This window comes from Ornithorhynchus anatinus, chromosome 2 (assembly GCF_004115215.2).
Source record: "Ornithorhynchus anatinus isolate Pmale09 chromosome 2, mOrnAna1.pri.v4, whole genome shotgun sequence".
Lineage (NCBI taxonomy): Eukaryota > Metazoa > Chordata > Mammalia > Monotremata > Ornithorhynchidae > Ornithorhynchus > Ornithorhynchus anatinus.
In genome coordinates, this window is record NC_041729.1 from 76,959,744 (window position 1) to 76,978,881 (window position 19,138).

General features: G+C 38.3%; 1 protein-coding gene across 2 annotated transcripts in view; it reads right to left on the bottom strand.

Annotated features, from left to right (window-relative positions):
- MTHFD1L (methylenetetrahydrofolate dehydrogenase (NADP+ dependent) 1 like) overlaps positions 1 to 19,138 on the bottom strand; it is a 169,828-nt gene that overhangs the window by 109,299 nt on the left and 41,391 nt on the right. For both annotated transcript variants that reach the window (XM_029058108.2, XM_029058109.2), the window contains exons 10-16: positions 18,763 to 18,860; positions 14,075 to 14,248; positions 4,455 to 4,591; positions 3,373 to 3,419; positions 2,414 to 2,521; positions 1,270 to 1,344; positions 63 to 165 (exon numbers count right to left, since the gene is read on the bottom strand). In XM_029058108.2, the coding sequence (XP_028913941.1) occupies positions 63 to 165; positions 1,270 to 1,344; positions 2,414 to 2,521; positions 3,373 to 3,419; positions 4,455 to 4,591; positions 14,075 to 14,248; positions 18,763 to 18,860 (742 nt within the window). The remainder of the gene's footprint in view (positions 1 to 62; positions 166 to 1,269; positions 1,345 to 2,413; positions 2,522 to 3,372; positions 3,420 to 4,454; positions 4,592 to 14,074; positions 14,249 to 18,762; positions 18,861 to 19,138) is intronic.

Below are 19,138 nucleotides of genomic sequence, written 5' to 3' on the forward strand. Positions count from 1 at the left end.
TGCAAATAGATTGCTCTTAACAGTCAGGTAGTACATATAACAGTGTCTGGTCATTTCTCTACCTCTTTGCCAAGTTATGGTGGATGGGTCAATGTCAAGTCGAGCAAATTTACTCATCTCATCGTCAGTGAGTGAGCCTGGATCCGTCTTGTTAATACCCAGCCTCTAAACAAGGAAAAAAAACCATACACATAAAGTACAAGTTTGGCTTTAGAAAACCATGCACACATGCCAAGTCAACCTCCCCCTGCCCGAACAACCCCAACATATCTGCAAAATTTTTATCTTTTATGCTTTCAAAGGCAACCACGTTATTAAAATACCACTAAAGTGAAGACAGGATAACCTTACAAAATAAATGCTTTCCTCAAAATGGTTTTTCACCAATAAGGCACAGGAATATAAATGGCAGATAGATTTGCAAAAGCCTCAAAATGACAAACTTGCAATGTAGCGTGGCTAATCATTTGAAACGGATTATTAACAAATTTATGCCAGAAAACTATTTGGCTGGGCATGAGATTTCCCCCCTCCCACAAACCTTAATGTGGTGCATTACATGACCACTATTTGCAGTGGAGATACAAACTTCTGTCAGCGTAACTAATGCTTTATTTCATCAGCCCTTCATTTCAACTCTAAGGTTGTCATTTAACACTAATGGCTCAAGTAGAGACTGAATTTATTTTTTACCAGCTCAATTCTTTAACAGACCAATGAGAAAATAGTTAAAAATTTTCAAAAAGGTACAGATCTAGAATACAAACACATAGGTAGTCAGGGAATGCCATTTGGCAGAGTTGCATGAAAAACGGCAAACGCCAATGAAAAAAAGCAGCAAAGACCATGTATCTCACCACTACTTTGATGTTAAAGTCAACCAGCATAAATTATAAATTATATACAGTCTACTTGCAACCTCTTTTCTCCATTCCACTGAATGGGTTTAATCTTGAAAACAAAATCTTGCAAGATGACAGTTTTATTAACTGATAAACCATAATCACCACCACTCCATGAAAACCTAGTTTTCATAGAGAAATACGGCTGTATGTGCTAATTGGCCATTTGCCTGAACTAAAAGAATCAGAGTCACTTTTATATGTTAAAAATCAGTAAATCAACACTGTCTGTAAAGCAATAGCTTCTGAATACCTGAAGTGTTAAACATAGTTTAGATGGGCTAATATCTACATTATTTTAAATCTTTTTTGGAACATATGTTCCTACAGTTTTCTTCTTCCACTTGACTATGCACCAGAAACTTACTTTTAATCGAGAAAGCTGAATTTCTGAAAATTCCCTCACACCATTCACTAATGGAACCAACCGATTATATAGGGCCTAAAAAAGAAGAAGAAAAGTTATAAACTTGGATCATTCCCATCAATAATCTAATCTCCCGATTAGACTGTAAACCCAAAGGGCAGGGACTGTATCTGTTACCGATTTGTACATTCCAAGTGCTTAGTACAGTACTGTACTAAGTGCTTGGGAGAGTAAAATATAGCAATAAACAAACACATTCCATTCCCACAACCAATAAATACTGTTGAATGAATGAATGAATATGATAAAAAATCCTTTAACTCGGATTCAAATTGTTTAGATTTATGATTCTATTAAACTCTAGTTTATCATAAATAATCTGAGCTTAAATTCATTCATTTTTATAAATCCAACTATATCTCAAATATGCATACTGCAATGACTTTATTTAAACATGTTTCTAGACCCTGAAAACCAAATTAATGGTTCATCCCTGAATTTTAGTTAGAAAAAACACTTGAGAAAGCAAATGGACCAAAACACTAAAGAAATGGGGGTAATGATTCCAGATACAACAAAATGTCAACCAGTATCAGGGTTTTCGCATCTCTGCTTAAATTAAGAATTAACATTCTCTTTATCCACCTCAGTAAGTCTCAGATGCGAAACTACTAGAGGACAAAGACTGCTAGTCTGCTTAATTAGCTTTGAACAGCATCCTTCACAATGCCAAAGGCTAGCAGGTGCTAGACAAACAGATTTCGGAGATTAGAAGAAAAATACTAGAAAAATAAAGTCAGTGTTTACGTTCTAATGAGGCATGTATCTGTAGGCATTAGAAATTATAGGACAAAATAAACACTCATCAAATAAACAATATAATCTATGTCATTTACATCACTATTTATTCTGGAGATGTGTTTATAATGGTGCCGTAAAAAATGACAGAATCTTCTGCTCACAAGGCAAAGTTTATTGAAATTCTCTAAGGCCATGTTTGAAGGATAACCCTAACATTATCACAGTCAGGCGCAAGGTCATTTGAATCATGCAATAAAATTTTAATCTACCAAAAAAAAAAGCCCTAGTTCTCAAAATACTCATGCTAGTAGACAAAAAGTAAAGGAGACAGATCCATTCTCACTTTATCTGTCTGAGTGCTTTCATGCAAAATCCTGGTGTCAATAGCAGCAGCCAGCAAATTATTTGCAGCAGTAATGGCGTGAATGTCTCCAGTCAAGTGAAGATTGAACTACAAAAGAAAAAAAAATAAAGTTGTGCTCACTTATATCAATCACTGGTATATACTAAATGCTTTCTATTTGCGGTGCCCTATACTAAAATGCTTGGGAGAGTACAATACAATAGAGCTGGTAGATACAATCCCTGCCCAAAGGTTTACCGTCTTGTCTTTCCATGAAGTCCTGTAATTACATCCAGTGGTCATGCCCTCCCCAGATTTGCATCTCCCCAGGTCCGGCTCTCAGAACAGCAGAACTCTCTGTCCTTATTCAGCTTTGGACGTTTGGGGAAACAAGCTCATAACTGCAATTATTTCAGTTTCAGTACTTTCTATTTTCCAGTTGGCAAAAATGATGCCTCAAAGTCACGAAAGGCAGTCAAACTGGAGAATTCTGTTTTATTTTCTCTCATGCTTTTAACATGATGGTCTTTAGGAATATTCTAGATTTCACATGAAAGTTTTACAGTCTTGTCCTCACCCCTTATCTCCTAGAACAATGACTTGGGAGATGAATAGGGATGCCAAATGATAGTGGAATTTTTTCAAGAAGCAGTGTGGCCTAGCAGGAAGAGCATAATAATGCCTGGGATTCAGGAGACTTGGGTCCTAATCATGGCTCTGCCACTTGCCTGTGTGATCTTAGGCAAGTCACTTAACTTTTCTGGGTCTCAGTTTCCTCATCTGTAAAATGACAATTCAAAACCTGTACTCCTTCCTACTCAGACTGTGAGCCCCATGGGGGCAGGGACTGTGCCAGACCTGATTATTTTGCATCTATCTCAGTGCCTAATACTGTGTCTGATGTGTACTAAGCACTAAAATACCACTGTTACTATTATCATTATTTCTGTTTCGCTCACCTCCTCCATTGGGATAACTTGAGCATAGCCACCTCCTGCAGCACCACCTAAGCAATAAAACCAACTATTATAATTTCATATTGATTCTGAAACATTTCCCCATTGGACATGACAAATATAATTCATATATTGAATACAACAGAATACTATTCATTAGATGCCTGTAATATGGGGTTTCACAAAGAAAAACAAGTTTATATATTAAGAAATATTAACAAACTCATTAATAAAACAAGCACAACATAAACAAAAAACAAAGCATAAAGAAACAGCTATATACCTATTTTTTGAGAAAGAATGCTAGTTAAATTCAAGCTATTATGTAACAATATTACTTAATTTGCATGTGAGTTGTTTCTTCAGAAAATACTAAAAGGAACTACTCAAATACAAGACCCAAAACGGAGGAATCAGTTCAATATTCAGATATCATCAAGGCCTCAGGGAAGGAGAATCTATATATCTTTATGTCACGAAAATGTAAATCTTTAAACATGTGTTTATTCATAAAACGGTCTCCAAGATATTGCCTTAAATTGGCAATCAATAACAGTGATGTAATCCTAAACATGTAATAAATAAAAATAAGCTTGACCGCTTCATTTGATTATCGAAAATTCAAGTGTACATCAACCACAAAGGATATCAGATCAAAATTTGTCAAAAAGTGATTTGATATTGAAAGTAAACAAGATGCTAATTTACTTCAGCTGAAAACTTGATTTCAAGTGATGGTCAAGTCTAAAAATGAGCAAAGGAAAACAGTGTACTGGGAAACCTATCATATCACTCTATCAAAGATGAAATAGTAAATAAGTTACCCAGTTTTTCTGTTGTGTTTTTTTACTAGTAGAAGAGATGTGGAGGGAGGAGCAGCAAATTAGCAAACTGAGAATCTTGGAACTCCAGGAAATGTTTGCCAGGGCCACCTTTGCTGGCCTCATATTGAAATAATCAGTCATGTTTGGATACACACATTCCTCAAATGAAAAGGAATTTGTTTAAGTAAAATATCGCTGTAACTACAGCTACCTTTCTATAATGAAGGGGTGACTGATTCATTCATTAATCAAGTAAAATACCTTTAACTCCAAATGTGGGTCCTTGTGAAGGTTGCCTCAGACAAGCAAAGGAATTAACATTCAGGTGTGCTGTCAGTGCTTGAACCAGTCCAATTGTGACTGTGCTTTTCCCTTCTCCAAGGGGCGTGGGAGTAATCCTTAATAGCCATAAAACAAAATGTTAATATTTCCAAAATATTGGGTGATTCCAAATAAGAGTAACAAAGCAGCATGATTATCAAGAATAAAGTATTTCAATAATCCATGGTATTTTAGAGTCACCCTCTCTGTACAGAGCAGTCCATGTCTCTTACTAAATACTGCTTCTCTCACTCCCTTCTGCATTGCCCTTGAGGTTGGATTTCCAACCATTTATTCAACCCACTCTCACCCCTCAGCACTTATTCATAATTTATTTATATTAATACCTATCTATCTAGACTGTAAATTCCTTGTGAGCAGGAAACATGTTAGCAACTCCATTATACTGTACGTTATCAAGAGCTCAATACAGTGCTTGGCACAATAAATATGTTTGACTGACTTGGAGTGCCTGCCACTCTCAAAATGGGACAATACTGAATCTTTAGGAAGCAATTCAGCATAACAATCATCCAAAAACTAAAGAGATCCTCCAGAGGTCAAGTAATCCATTCCATTGGCTTAAGGCAATACAGCATTTACACTATCACTAAAAGATAACTGCTTGTACTTGCCTTCACAACCTAGCTAAGCCGTGCATTTCTGTGCCTCACAACCTTTTTGGTTGAGATACTGAACCCAAAACCCTTCTATGGCAATTGAATTCTGTCACAATCCCTCTTGTCCAATTCTGTCCAAAACATCTCAGCTATATTTGACCGGCTAATTAGCTTTTCCCCAAACCTTAAATTATTTTGTTGGTCTTTTCCAAATCATCTACATCATATGACTGTCAGACTCTAAATTGACTTTAGCCAGAGTCTAAACTCGGTATTTTACAAAGACCTAAACAATGCGATGACTGTGAAATCATTACAGAGATTGTTACAAATTTACAAATAGGAGATACAACTGCTGATTCATACAATGTTTTCTAAACAGAGATGGACCTGCTTATCATGGCAATGTGGAAACCTTGTCACAGTGCAGAAAGTGTAGGCTGAATACCGATGTTGGGGAAGCTTCCTCCCACGATCTTGGTAACCCAGGCTTCCACTCAAAGCCTGCTGCTCTTCAGTCTCTCATAGCAGCCCAAACCTTCATTAAGACACTGGGAAGTTGCAGTTACTCCGGAATAGGGATTGGAAGCTGCCCTTCTTGAGGATTTGGGGCTTCATGTCCACACTCTAAACCCCACTCCATGCTTGCCATATCCCCCTTCCTTTCTACCACCGTTATTCCCAAACCTTCATCCTCCTCCTCCTCTTCTCCACATAATTTTCTCATCACAGTTGTCACTCCCATCACCCTTCCTCTCTAATCCATAACTTTATCATTCATAACTATTTCCTCTTTTTCAACCCCCATATTCAGTCTTTCCCCAAATCCTGTTGGTTTTTTTCTCTCCTGTGGTATTTTATATTTCCAGGACTCATCAGGCCTCTCCAAATGACCACAATGTGGTCCAGGCCCATGTCATATTCCAGCTTGACATCCACATCTACCTACTTGCTGATCACTTTCCCTCTACCTTCTTTGGTCTTCACTCTGCTACTTGAGTACTTCGAAATGTTGTTCTGCACACATCTCCTTACTCAAATCATTACCCATTCTTCACAACATCAAGCAGAAACTTTTGACCATTGGCTTTATGGCACTCCACCAGTTGTCTCCCTTCTATCTATATATTTACCCTCTTCTCCCACTACACCCCAGCTCACAATCTTCATTCCTCTCAAAACAACTTCCTGTCACTGGCCTGTTGATCACAGAGTCCCCTAACTGCCAGGAACTCCCACTTCTTTCAATTCAACAGATCACAGCTCTTCCCATTTCCAAAGCCTTTCTAAAATCACACACTCCATGAGGTTTTCCCCTGTTTATTTTAAACTACCCTGTTTCTATTGCCCATACTGCCAATCTAGAATTTACCCATCACATAGCACTCAAATACTCATAAACTCTGGCTACTTAAGCACTATCTCATTCACACATCCCTTTTTCTTTCTTCCTCCTACTGATAATTTATTTCAGTGAGAGAAGCACCATGCCCTAGTGGATGGGGATAGGGATTGAAACTGTGAACCCCAGTTGGGACATGGACTGAGTCTAATCTGACTAGCTTGTATCTACCCCAGAACATAGGAAGTGCTTAATGAATGCCATAAAAAAAAAAAAGGGGGCCTGCCTCCCCAACTAGATCATTTCTACTAATTATCAGCACACAGTAGGTTCTCATATATTATTGATCAAACTGACAACCAAAGATACGATTTGTGAGAGTGGTAATTTCTCTTTGGAGTCTATTTAAATCTTTTAAGGTAGGAAGTAGGAAGGAAAGGAAGAAAGGTTCTAAATGTATAAGAAACAGTTGTCTAACATTTGGGATCATATCTGTTCGCATGGAAAAGTGCTACAGTAGAAGAGAATGTGAATTTAGACAAGGATCCCTCTGCTCTTCTTTGATTAAACTGCTTATTTATATATAGCCTGAATACAAATCAGAGTCCATGCGTGTTCCCAGTGTGATCCGGACCAGCTCCGTGAAGAAACTCACGCCAAAGCCATAGCAGTTTAAATCCCTAACAATGTAAATTTGTGGGGTCTTCACTGTTTGCGGTGAAATAAGAGGTTTACTTAAGCTATGTGACATTAAGGATTACATTTTCGTTCCGAAGGAAATGCTAACACTCGTGCCAAAGAGAGCCAAGAGAGGATACGCCTAGATAGTGACCTCCTTCAATACTTGAGTTAAATAGCCAACTCTTAATTAGAAACATCTTACTCTCTCTGGTTCTTGGAACTTTTGCAAGTTATTACAATTCAATACAATTCTGAAAGGGCTAAATGCAAAAAAAATGCCATTTTTCTCCATAAAGAACCAAACTAAATGAATAACAGAAATTCAATGTGATTTACATGCTCTTCAGTAATCATTCCATTCTTTCATTTGTGAATTCTTAAAATCACTTATAAAAAAGCACATGCATTAAAAAATAAAAGGTAGCCTAAACACTATGAAATGCATTATTTAACATATATGTGAGAAAGATTTTCAAACTTCAGGTTGAACAGGATATGGAACACTACAACACAATTCTAAAGCTAAGCTTCATGGGGCCCAGAGATTAATAGTATATGTATATTCAACTTTGGCTTTAAAACAGATCTCAGGCAGGTTCCTCAAACAACTGAGTTAGCTAATTGCACTTACTATCAAAACACCCACTCACTCACCCACTTGCATGCACATTCAATCTCATCATCTCTGGTTAAGGTTCATTCTCTAGCTTCACCAGCTCTGAAATCCCTCTCTCTCCCATACACCCCAACCCTGCAAATATGTCCTGTTCCCCCACAGGGACCTTGGAACTTTTGACCAGTACTAATCACCGCGACAGTACACTTCCTTTGCTTCTGTGCATGAGCTGTGCAGCACTGCTGGTAGGAAATGCAGATATCACACTAACCTTGTCCATCACAAATCCATCCTTGCCTGTCTTAACTCTTCCCTTTCCTCCCCACAGCAACATTGTTTCTCCATCCTTTACTGACTCCCATGGCCACTGATCTCATCAGTTGTTTCCGACTTTAAACTCCCTAATCCCCTGCTCCCCGATCTACTGGCCTGACTACGACCTTTGTTGTTAAAATTGAAACTGTCAGGAGTGATCTCCCTAAAATCTCCCCTACTCCTCTAAATCTCCCTCTATCCTCCTGCCCCTTCTTCAACTTTCCCATCTTTGTCATCAGTACCTCAAGAGGAGATGCCCTGTCTCCTTTCAAAATCCACCCCCTCCACTTGCACCTCCAACCCCATCCCTTTTGCACCTTATCAAAATGCATGTCCCCTCCTTTTTTTCTCTCCCTGACAGCCATCTTCAGCAGTTCTTGTCAATGGCTTATTCGTCACTGCTGTCGAACATACTCATGTATTCCCAATCCTAAAAAAACCCTTCCCTTGACCCCACGACTCTTTCCAGTTTCTGTCCCATCTCCCTCCTACCATTCCTCTCCAACTTCCTGGGCTCAGTATTGTCCCTTCTGACTTTCCCATCATTGTACATAGCACCACCATCCTCACTGTCTTGCAAGACTGTAATCTTGACCTTACCTCAACTCATCTCTCTCATTCAACCCAATACTCAATTTCACCAAATCGTGTCGATTGTACCTTCACATCGTCACTAAAAACTACTCTTTCCCCTCCATTCAAACTATTATGCTGATCCAAGCACTTATACTAATCTGCCTTACTATGGCATCAACCTCCTCGCCTCCACTCTTTCCCCACTCCAGTCGATACTTCATTCTGCTGCATGGACCTTTTTCTAAAAAAATATGCTTCAGTCCATGTTTCCCTACTCTTCAAGAACCTCCAGTGTTTATCTTTACACGTCTATAATAGAAGCTCCTCACCACTGGCTTTAAAGCAATCCAGCAACTTGTCCCCTCCTACCTTACCTTCCTTCTACAAGCTAGCATATTCACTTCGCTTCTCAAACATCAACCTACTCACTGTACCTCAATCTCATCTATCTCATGGCTGACCTCTTGCCCATGTCCTGCCTCTGGCTTAGAACTCCCTCCTTTATTTCCAACAGAGCACAATTCTCCCCACCTTCAAGGCCTTATTAAAATCACATTTCCTCCAAGAATCCTTCCCTAAGCCTTTATTTTCCTTATTTCCTCTCCCTCCTGTGTCACCCTTGCACTTGAATCTGTAGCCTTTACTCAGCCCACCTTCAGTTGCACATACATGCATAGTTGCATGTACATATCCATGTCTACCAACTATTATATTGTACTCTTTCAAGTGTTCAGTTCAGTGTTCTGCACACAGTAAGTGCTCAATAATTACCATCGATTAATTGATCAAATGTAGTTTTGAATCAAAACCAAAACAGAGAAACAAAGCAAACCCAAGTGTGAGGGAGAGTGTTGTGGGAGAAAGCTGTTGAGAGGTCAAGGGAAGGAAGGTTGATTTGTAGGAAATCAACCTAATAAACTGACATAACTTAGAGGAAAAGGTGGGAACCATTATTCAAATGCCCATATACTCCTAATGGAACTGTGGTATTATAAAGTTTTACAATTTGGGGGAGCAAATAACAGGTAACACCTTTTAAGTAATAATACTTCCTGGTCAGACAAATAGATTAATTTTTTGTCTGTGAACTATAAACAATAATTAAGTTGGAAGTGAAACTGCTTTCTTTCCTGTTGAAATAAGTGAACTGGTGAGGATAAAAGAATCAGATTAAAACTGGTATGTACTTAGACAATTACATATCAACAGCTTTAAGGATAAAATTCAAGCCAAAATCACTCATAGAAACCTCTTCCATTGGTTTCTCAATTTAACACTATTTTTTCCTACCTAACAATTCATATAAAACTTTTTTTCAGGGAGGGGCTAAATACATTCAGTCTCAGTAGGCTTCATGAATTTGAGATATTCCCAAGAATATCAACTGAACTCATAAGGGCCTGAAGACCTGGTGGCCTTTGAGTTTGAATTTCCATTACTCAACCTTGGGGTTCAAATTAACCTCGAAGCCTTAAAAGTTCAATGGCTCCTGAACTTTCCAAGTCCAACTGTTGTGGTTTTAACCCATGCAACCATGTGATACAATGGAGATAAAATAGATAACTGAATACCTCAAAAACTCTGCAAAATCATTTTAAATTGGTGTTCTCTCTAATGGGGAACTTTGCCAAAAAAAAAAATAAATAAATATCAAGCAAATCTGTTTAAATAGGCTACAGGAAACAAAAACGCAAAGTTACAGGCACTCTTTTATAGATGCAGGAATACCACTGCAAATGGTTACAGAAAACATACTTTAGCTACATTATTATGCCCATTCCTCAAGCCAAATTCTTTTTCTCAAGAATAATTGGGAAAATATGTATAATTCTAGAGTCCTTTAGATTCTGTTGGCAAATTTCCCTACACAATTCCCAGTTCTTTTTCATTCTGTCAGACAGAGCACACAGAGTAATGTGTAGGTGTAAATACCATAAAATGTGTAGCTGATGAAATACAGATGATTCAACTGGTTTGTAGAATTATTAAAAACTAAATTAACCCCTGCTCCTTCAAAATGCTTTTTTGAAGTTATTTAAACTATTATGTTTTGTCCAATAAATACAATTTTTAAGCAGTTTATTTCTGCAATTAGAGAATGCTTAAATTGTTGTAGCACTGAATTATTTCTTTGTCAAAAAAGCCCTAGATGCATCAGCAAAACAAATGTAAATATCTAGTAGTGGTTCAATAAATGATCAGCCAATGAGTGAATAACAGGTTGTTTATTCAAGTCAAATTAGAGGTTAGACCTCTTCAGAAAATGTCCTATCTGTGTTTTGAGATGATTCAAAGGAAATATTTCAAGAATCCAATTATTTAAAGACCAGGCATTCTATTAGCTTTTATATTTAAAATAAATATTTCTCTCTCCACCAGCAGTGTTTTCCATAATATTTTAGAGGTTTTTAAAAATGGTATTTATTTAGCACTTTCTATGTGCCTGGCACTGTACTAACTTCTTTCTGTATATAGTGAAATGTCTCAGAAACTCTTAGATGCAAATACATCTTTCATTGTATTTGAGCAGCATTTTTAAAGCAACTGTTCTTTCCAGTTAGAGAAATATGGCAAATTTTTCTGTTGAGAAAAACATATATCACCATTGGTTTTTAGACACACACACACACACACACTTTATAGCAGCTGTTGATTTTCAAATACACATATTAGGTAGGGTTTAGTATATGTCACACTTCAAATGCAATTGCCGCACATAAACATTACTGGTTATAATTACTTGCCATGCCTCTGGGGTCACTGGCCCAGTCAGCATGACATCTTGTAGATGAACCACTAGGTGACATGAACGTCTCTTCTTTAAATTACCAAATACTTTGGATTCCAGAAATAAAAGACAAAACAAAACAATAGACAAACAAAAACTCCACCGAGGTTAATATAATTCACTTTGTGTCAAAAATGATCTACAAACCAGGTTTGCACAAAGTGCATGCACTTTGGAAATACCAGTGGTACAAAACCTCAAAAATCTATTACCTAACTACATTCAATTTTGAAAACACAAACATGATACTTTTAGTGTGAATTAACTTCCTGGAAGAACCAAAAACTGTCTGCCCAATGGTTTCACACTTTGATGAGTTGTTTGGGGAAAGGAAATATCTTTTGTTCTGAAGAACATTAAGACATTCTGTCAGGCGAGTAATGGTAACTGTGAAAGTAAAGCAAACACTATTAAAGTTTTCTGTTGGCTCAGATATTTTTGTTGAAACCTCTGTAAAATTTAATCTTCAATTCCATGATTTCCACTACAAACTTGCTTGATTCTGTTTAATTTTAACAATGTTTAAAAATGTCTAATTTTAGCTACAGTGGTCTATTTTTAGAATGGTTGGACTGAGATTACAAAACTTTTCTACAATCTTTATGACCTTCATCAACTTTCTAGAAAAAATGAATTTTAAGACTCACATCTCATTGACCCATAGAGGGTCAATATATTCTTCTCCAAACTTTCTTTTAAAATGCTCTAGTAAAAATAACAGAACTGATACATGTTTTTTCTTTACATTCTTCAATTTCCCTTGAACTGCAGGGTCACCAGTCTCCTAGCAAGAAGAAAATAATTTCCACAACACTAGTCTTAAAAAAAAAATCATGTAAATACATTTATGCTTTTCCTTCCTGCTTGCATTCAATTTATATGAGAAATTACTTTGGTGGGAAAATCTCTGGAGGTCTAAAAAAGACACCCTACATTAAAATGATATTCTGTGCCAGCTGGAATCTTCAAACAATCAAGTCTTTTGTTAAAAGAAGCAAGCAGACAGACAAGCAGGCTCTCAGGCAAGCCCACACCACACACACACACACAAACACACACGTGAATGGTTACACAGAAGATTATACATGCTGCTCAAACATTTAAGTGTAAACACTTTTGGAACTCTTCCTCTAAAATAATACTATTTCATAATTTCAAGTATCATCCTCAAGACAGGTCTGAACCATCCTGAATCTGTACAACCACTTGTATTCAGATTAATAGACTGACTATATGGTTCCATTTTACATGCAGCTGCACAAATCATTTTAAAATGCTGATGAAAACAAAACACTCCACTTCTCAAAAACTTCCAATGGCTTCCCAAAGCCTCAACATCAAAAACCCCCACCAATTTCAAGGCGCTCCGGCAGGCTGGCTCTGTCTCATAACTCACTACCCTCTTCTGCCCTCTGCAGTCATCCTACGTACATCTAATGGCTCACCCATCTTGGTTCTTCAAGCCATTGCTCATGTCAATCCCCTGCCTGAAACCTTACTCTCACTTCCACTTCAGCAAACCACCTCTTTCTCTTCACTCAAAATCCTTTTATTTCCCCTTAGAAGGCCTTTCCAGAGTAAACTCTAATCTTCCCGACTTGTATCTCCCAAGAGCCACTTCAGCTGTGTCTATTGAAGGCCTAAAGTTACCAGAGCTCCTCTATCACTTAAGTTACATCTTCTATACTTTATTACCCACCCTACAGGGAAGCAGCGTGGCTCAGTGGAAAGAGCCTGGGCTTCGGAGTCAGAGATCATGTGTTCGACTCCCGGCTCTGACACTTGTCAGCTGTGTGACTGGGCAAGTCACTTAACTTCTCTGTGCCTCAATTACCTCATTTGTAAAATGGGGATTAACTGTAAGCCTCACGTGGGACAACCTGATGACCCTCTATCTACCCCAGCGCTTAGAACAGTGCTCTGCACATAGTAAGCACTTAACAAATACCAAGATTATTATTACTTGTCAGGTCCTTGAGGACATAGATCATATCTCTGAACTCTTTTGTACTCTCCCAACAGCTTAGTACAATAGTGTTCAATACTAAGGCATTTATTAATTGCTATGGATGATCAATTGTATTTGAGTGCTCATTATGTTCAGAGCACAGTACTAAGCACATGGAAGAGTTAACGGATATCTGTTGATACATTACTGAAATTGTGCAAAGGTAGGGAGATGTATAATCCCAACTATTAAAGGAAAATTATTTCTCAGAAAATAACAGACTTCCTGGCATCGTTTTCCTTTAAAAACATAGGTATCAATTTGCCTATTTAATTTACTCTTTGCTATCAAGAAGATAACATCAAGCAATTTATATTCAGAATCATTCCTATGGGTCCAAAACCAGGCAAATAGCTTTCCTGATTTTCTGAGTAATTTGGAGTAGGTAAAACAAAATAACAACAAAAAATCACATGACTTTTTTCCATCATGAAGACTGATTTTTCTGTAGCAGAGTTATATTTGTGGAAGAAGAATCAAAGAGAAAAAAGAAATGCTCAAAGTGTTTCCAAACTTGAAAGAGAACAAACACAAAGTCCCTACGATTGAAGAGCTATGACAATGTTTGGGAAACATTTATGGTTTAAAAAGTAGAGTTAAATGTAGTTTCTTACCCAGCAACCAAAACGTATTTTCCATCTGCTTGATCCTTTAACCTTTCTAACAGGGACAAACGTACTTTGGCTTTGCTCTGACCGTAGATTTCGATTTCATCTGCAAGCAATCCTATCTCCTTGGCAAGCACATCAACAGCTTTTGGACTTTGTCCTCTGGAAATCTCAATATCACTGTAAAGAACCAAAAAACAAATAGGAAGAGAGACCTCTCGGCTTAGGTGGTCGACACTAGTGCTCTAAAAACTGAAAATTATATGGCAAAATTATTATAGGCACTATGAGACTTCCAATTAATTACTGTACATTACTGGCACCTAAATTAAGTGCTAGAACATGATGTTGTATTTTTGCCTCTTTAAAAAAACCCCAAACACCTCATATTTTCAATAACAGGAATAATGCTGTAGCAAACTGTTCTTTAACCATTAATTGGGCCCAGAATATTACACAATGATTTCATAATGGCTAGTCATATGCGTCAGATATTCAAGAATGTGAAACTGGAATGTCCCTTTTGGTTTGTATCTATGCTTCTTTTCTCTCTCGCTTTTCAAATCCCAAAGTATACTTCAGAATATTTTCTTAATCACATACATGCATAACCATAGGCAGTGTGCCCAAGTGTTCTGCAGTTTGAGCTTCAAGTACTTTTGAATTATGACAACTAGTTATACATCTTGGGTATGTCATGAATAAAATACTTTGTTACAGTGTTTCATTTGGGAAATGGGGCTGCAATGGCAAAACCAATTGGGGAATTGGAAAAAATACTGCTCTGGATTCTTGGGTCCTTTTAAGAAGGTAGGAATGAGATGTCAGAGATCTACAATGGCAAAACCTAAATGGGAGAGTCAAACTTTCAGAAATAGAGGTGAAGCGGTCATGCAGACTCCCACATAATAACACAGCACTCGGTATCTGCCGCCTCCATCCCTGAACCGAGCGTCACCGTGCCCCGGCCGAGGATAAAAGCTGTCTCTCTCATATACCCAGCCATATTGCCTGCCTCTGTCTCGGAAGGAATGCCCCCTGTTCTCCATGCCGCCAGGAGACTGCATCAAATCCTTCTTTCCACCACTCCAGTGGACAAGAGAAACGCATTCACAAAACAGAGCCTCCACAAAACCCCAGAAATAAAACTGGTGGCTGCTCTGCAGCTATGGTGTACCTTGACTTCAAGCCACTAGGTGCCTGAAATTCTGCTCCTCTAACTACAGGATCTGGATGATTTTGTTTTTATTTGTCTTTGTGTTTTAGTGTTTTACTGTTTCATTAGATTTGATTTAACTGTCTCCAGTCCTTTTCCCCCATTATATTCTTACACTGTCAGCCCCCTGAAGGAGTGGGACTGTGTCTACTTTTTATCTTTGAATTCAAACAATGCTATTTATTCAACAATTATTCAACAGTATTTTCCTCTCTCAAGCTGGTAGACACGAACCCTGCCCACAAGAAGCTAACAGTCTATAGAGGGAGATAGACATTGAAATAAATTACACACAGGGGACATGGTAGGGTATGAGGATATATATAAAATTGCTGTGGGGCTGAGGGTGGGATGAATATCCAGTGCTTAAGAAATACACATCCAAGGGCATAGAAGATACAAACGGGAGGGTGAAAAGGGAAATATGAGTTTATCCAGAGAGGGCCTCTTGGAAGAGATGTGAGATGTGATTTTGGGATGGCTTTGAAGGCGGGGAGAAAGGTGGTCTGCCATAGATGAAAGGTGCGGGAATGTAAGATGAGGGAATTCTATTCTAGAGAGGACATGGGCAAGGGGTCAGCAGTGAGGAAGGCTACATCGAGATACTGTGAGTAGGTTGGCATTATAAAAACAAAGTATAGAGGTGGGATTGTAGTAGATTAGTGGGATATGATAGAAGGGTGAGAGCTGATAGAGTGTCAAAGTCGATGGTGAGGAATTTCTGTTTGATGAGGACGTGGATGGGCAATAATCGGAGGTTCCTGGAGAGGCACGGGCTATAGGATTTTTTAAATAAAATGATCTGGCAGAAATCCTGGCAGAATCTGTTAGGAGGCAGGAAGGTAAGCAAAGAGGTTGATTCAGTAGTAGTGTGATAGGATAAGTAACTTGGATCAGAACAGTAGCAGTCTGGTTGGGGAAGAAAGGGCAGTTTCAGGGACGCTGTGAAGGTAGTGACATGATTTGGTGACACTGAGAGAGATGAGTTAAGAACACCACCATAGTTATGAGTTTACGAGAGAGCAAGGATAATGAAGTTGTCTCCAATGATGGAAGAGACGGAGGGTGTGGGGAGGATGGGAAAGGGTGTGGGTGAGAATTTGAGGAGCTCTGTTTTGCACATGTTAAGTTTGGGGTGTCATCAGGTCATCCAATCAGAGATGTCCTTAAAGTAGGAGGACATGTAAGACTGCAGAGAAGAAGTTAGGAATGGGAGAAGTAGCTTTGGCAATCATCCACGTAGAGACTGTAGTTGAAGCCATGGGAGAGAATTAGGTCCTCCAAGGGAGTGGATACTGACGGAAAATTAGAAGGGGCCCAGAACTGAGCCTTCAAGAACCCCCACCGTTAGAGGGTAAAGACAGTGGAGGAGCTGGTGAAAGAGACTGAGAAAGGGTAGCTAGAGATAGAAGGAAAACCAGGAAAGTTTCCTTTCCTCTAGAAGCCAAGATTAGATAATATATTCAGGAGAAAGGGGTAGCCCACAGTGTTGACGGTAGTTGAGGGGGTCGGGGATTAGGATGGAATAGAGCCCACTGAATTTGGCAAGAAGGTGGTAACTGAGGACCTTAGAGAGGATTACCACCATAGAATGAAGGGGGCGAAAGAGAGATTGCAAGGAACTCAAGGGGAGAATTGGAGGACAGGAAATAAAGGCAGTGGGTACAGATAATCGAAAGCAGTGGGAAGGAGCCCAGCAGTATTTTCCCCAGCACTTAGCATAGCGCATGGCAAGAATAAGTGCTTAATAAACACTATTACTACTACTGCTGCTGCTGCTTTCCTGCTCTATGGGTAGATCTGCTGCAAACTCTTACAAGGGATGAGAGAAGAAAGGGAAAAAGGCAGCAGGGGTAGAGTTTGCCATCACAACATGTACAGATTCTCCAGGGGCTGGGCTAGGTGTCACATACCTCTGCTTCTGCTCATACCTCTGCTTCTGCTTTCTAAATGATCAGGGACATCTTATTGGAGCTCCAAAGGAGGAATGTAGCTCCCAGAGGCTGGGTGGATGATTATCATTTCATCAGGACATTTTGGGAAAATTGGGGGGCAGTGACACCTTTCTACTCTCCACAGACAGGGGTTGGGCACTCTCCCATTGTATGGAGTGGAAAATTAAGTCTAATTTCATACCAAATTATCTAGTAAGGAATAACAAGAGAATTTTGTAGCACTGAGTCTATGTATAAAAGCATGCTAACTCAGATCTGATAACACTAACTGAACTATGATATTTTTCTATCTAGAAAATAATTAACCACTTGGAAGGAGATAATTTATAATTATGGCTTTCAGAAAAGTGTCTAGGGTAGATCTATACAGAAGCTGTGGATGACGACTCAAAGGTAAAATGAAGGATTAAACTACTACCTCAAGGTGAATATCAAACTGAACAGATGCCATCCTACTGATATTGTTAGAATTAGGAAGAACTGCTTGAAGTAACCTTCCCTCACATTATCCCTCTTCGTCACCTAAACAAGAAACCAGAGGGTCACTGAACCCATTAGGGCACAAAAGAACTTGGTGTGATCAAAGTGATCAGGAACTCCACCCAGAAGGCAAGGGGAACTTAATATTTCCTGCATGGAGATATGACCTAATCTAGGGTTCTGTTTAGTGATCTGAGATGCTTCGGGAATTGAGAAGAGGGTCAGAAATCAAGTTAGGTGCTTAGAGTTGACAAAATAATTTTAAGAGAGAATCCAAAGTTAGATCCCTGAAGGGGACTTTTGAGCCTCAGAAAGAATTCATTCAATTGTCTGATGATGTGATGAGGACTTACATTTAATATCATATTATATGATAATCAAGTCAAGAAAATAATTGGGCACCACTGAAAAATTTCAACTTAGAAGCCCATCCAGGGTACCGCTTCATTTGCTAAAAAGAGAACTATGTTCATTTTGTATTATTTGGATTTCAGCTGGCACCTTTGTTTAAATGGCTCTTGAAGCCAAATTTTGTAAAATAAAATTTGGCTTGGGGATCATAACTCGGTTAATATGATTTTCCAGAATGGTTTCTCTAAAGACCATTTTTTCAACAATACCCTGAATCTGGGGCCAAATCTTTGGTCGCTAGCAGTTTTGAAACTGCACAATTTAATTTAACAATTTACACAATTCAAAAAAAGTATTTTGAATTGACCATCACATATTATATTAATGTGGTAAGGCATACACTCAGTTCTGGAGTATGCAAATCTTTTCCAAGATGTAGTCAGAGCTGAGGTTTCCAATGCTACTAAACCTGAAGAGCAGAAATCTATCAGAGTAAGAAAATTGATGTGCTTACTAAAAACTTAGACTTAACTTTTTCAGGGAGAAAAGTCCATTTCACTTGCATACATAATTTAGAGAGAAGTCATTTTTATCTACCCAAAGCACAAAACAATATTTTTATAGTTAGTTTCAGGTCACATTGGTAGATTTGGTCTTAAGAATATAATGACACGACTCACGCATATTGTTACCTGGGTACTGGTGATAGAGGCTGTAGTTTTAAACAATGGAGCTTCCACCTTCTATACTGCTGTTCACGAAGCCATCTTCTACCACTATTTACAACATTCTTTACAGGACGACAGGAGAAAAGAAAACCTAGTTGTTAAACATAGCAGTTTAGCAAATTTCTAGAATGTTAAAATGACCAACTTCAGTATCAAAAACACCACTAAAATGTGAACATGTTAGCAGACAGACATGAGATTTATCCACTAATTTCCTAACTTATATTTTAAAGCACTAGCATTAATAAATCTACTTCTCCCAAAGCTTTAAGTGGCTTGAAGCCAGTGTACGCATTAGTGTACTACAGGCATAAAATAGTTTTGGTAGGTATGAAAGAGT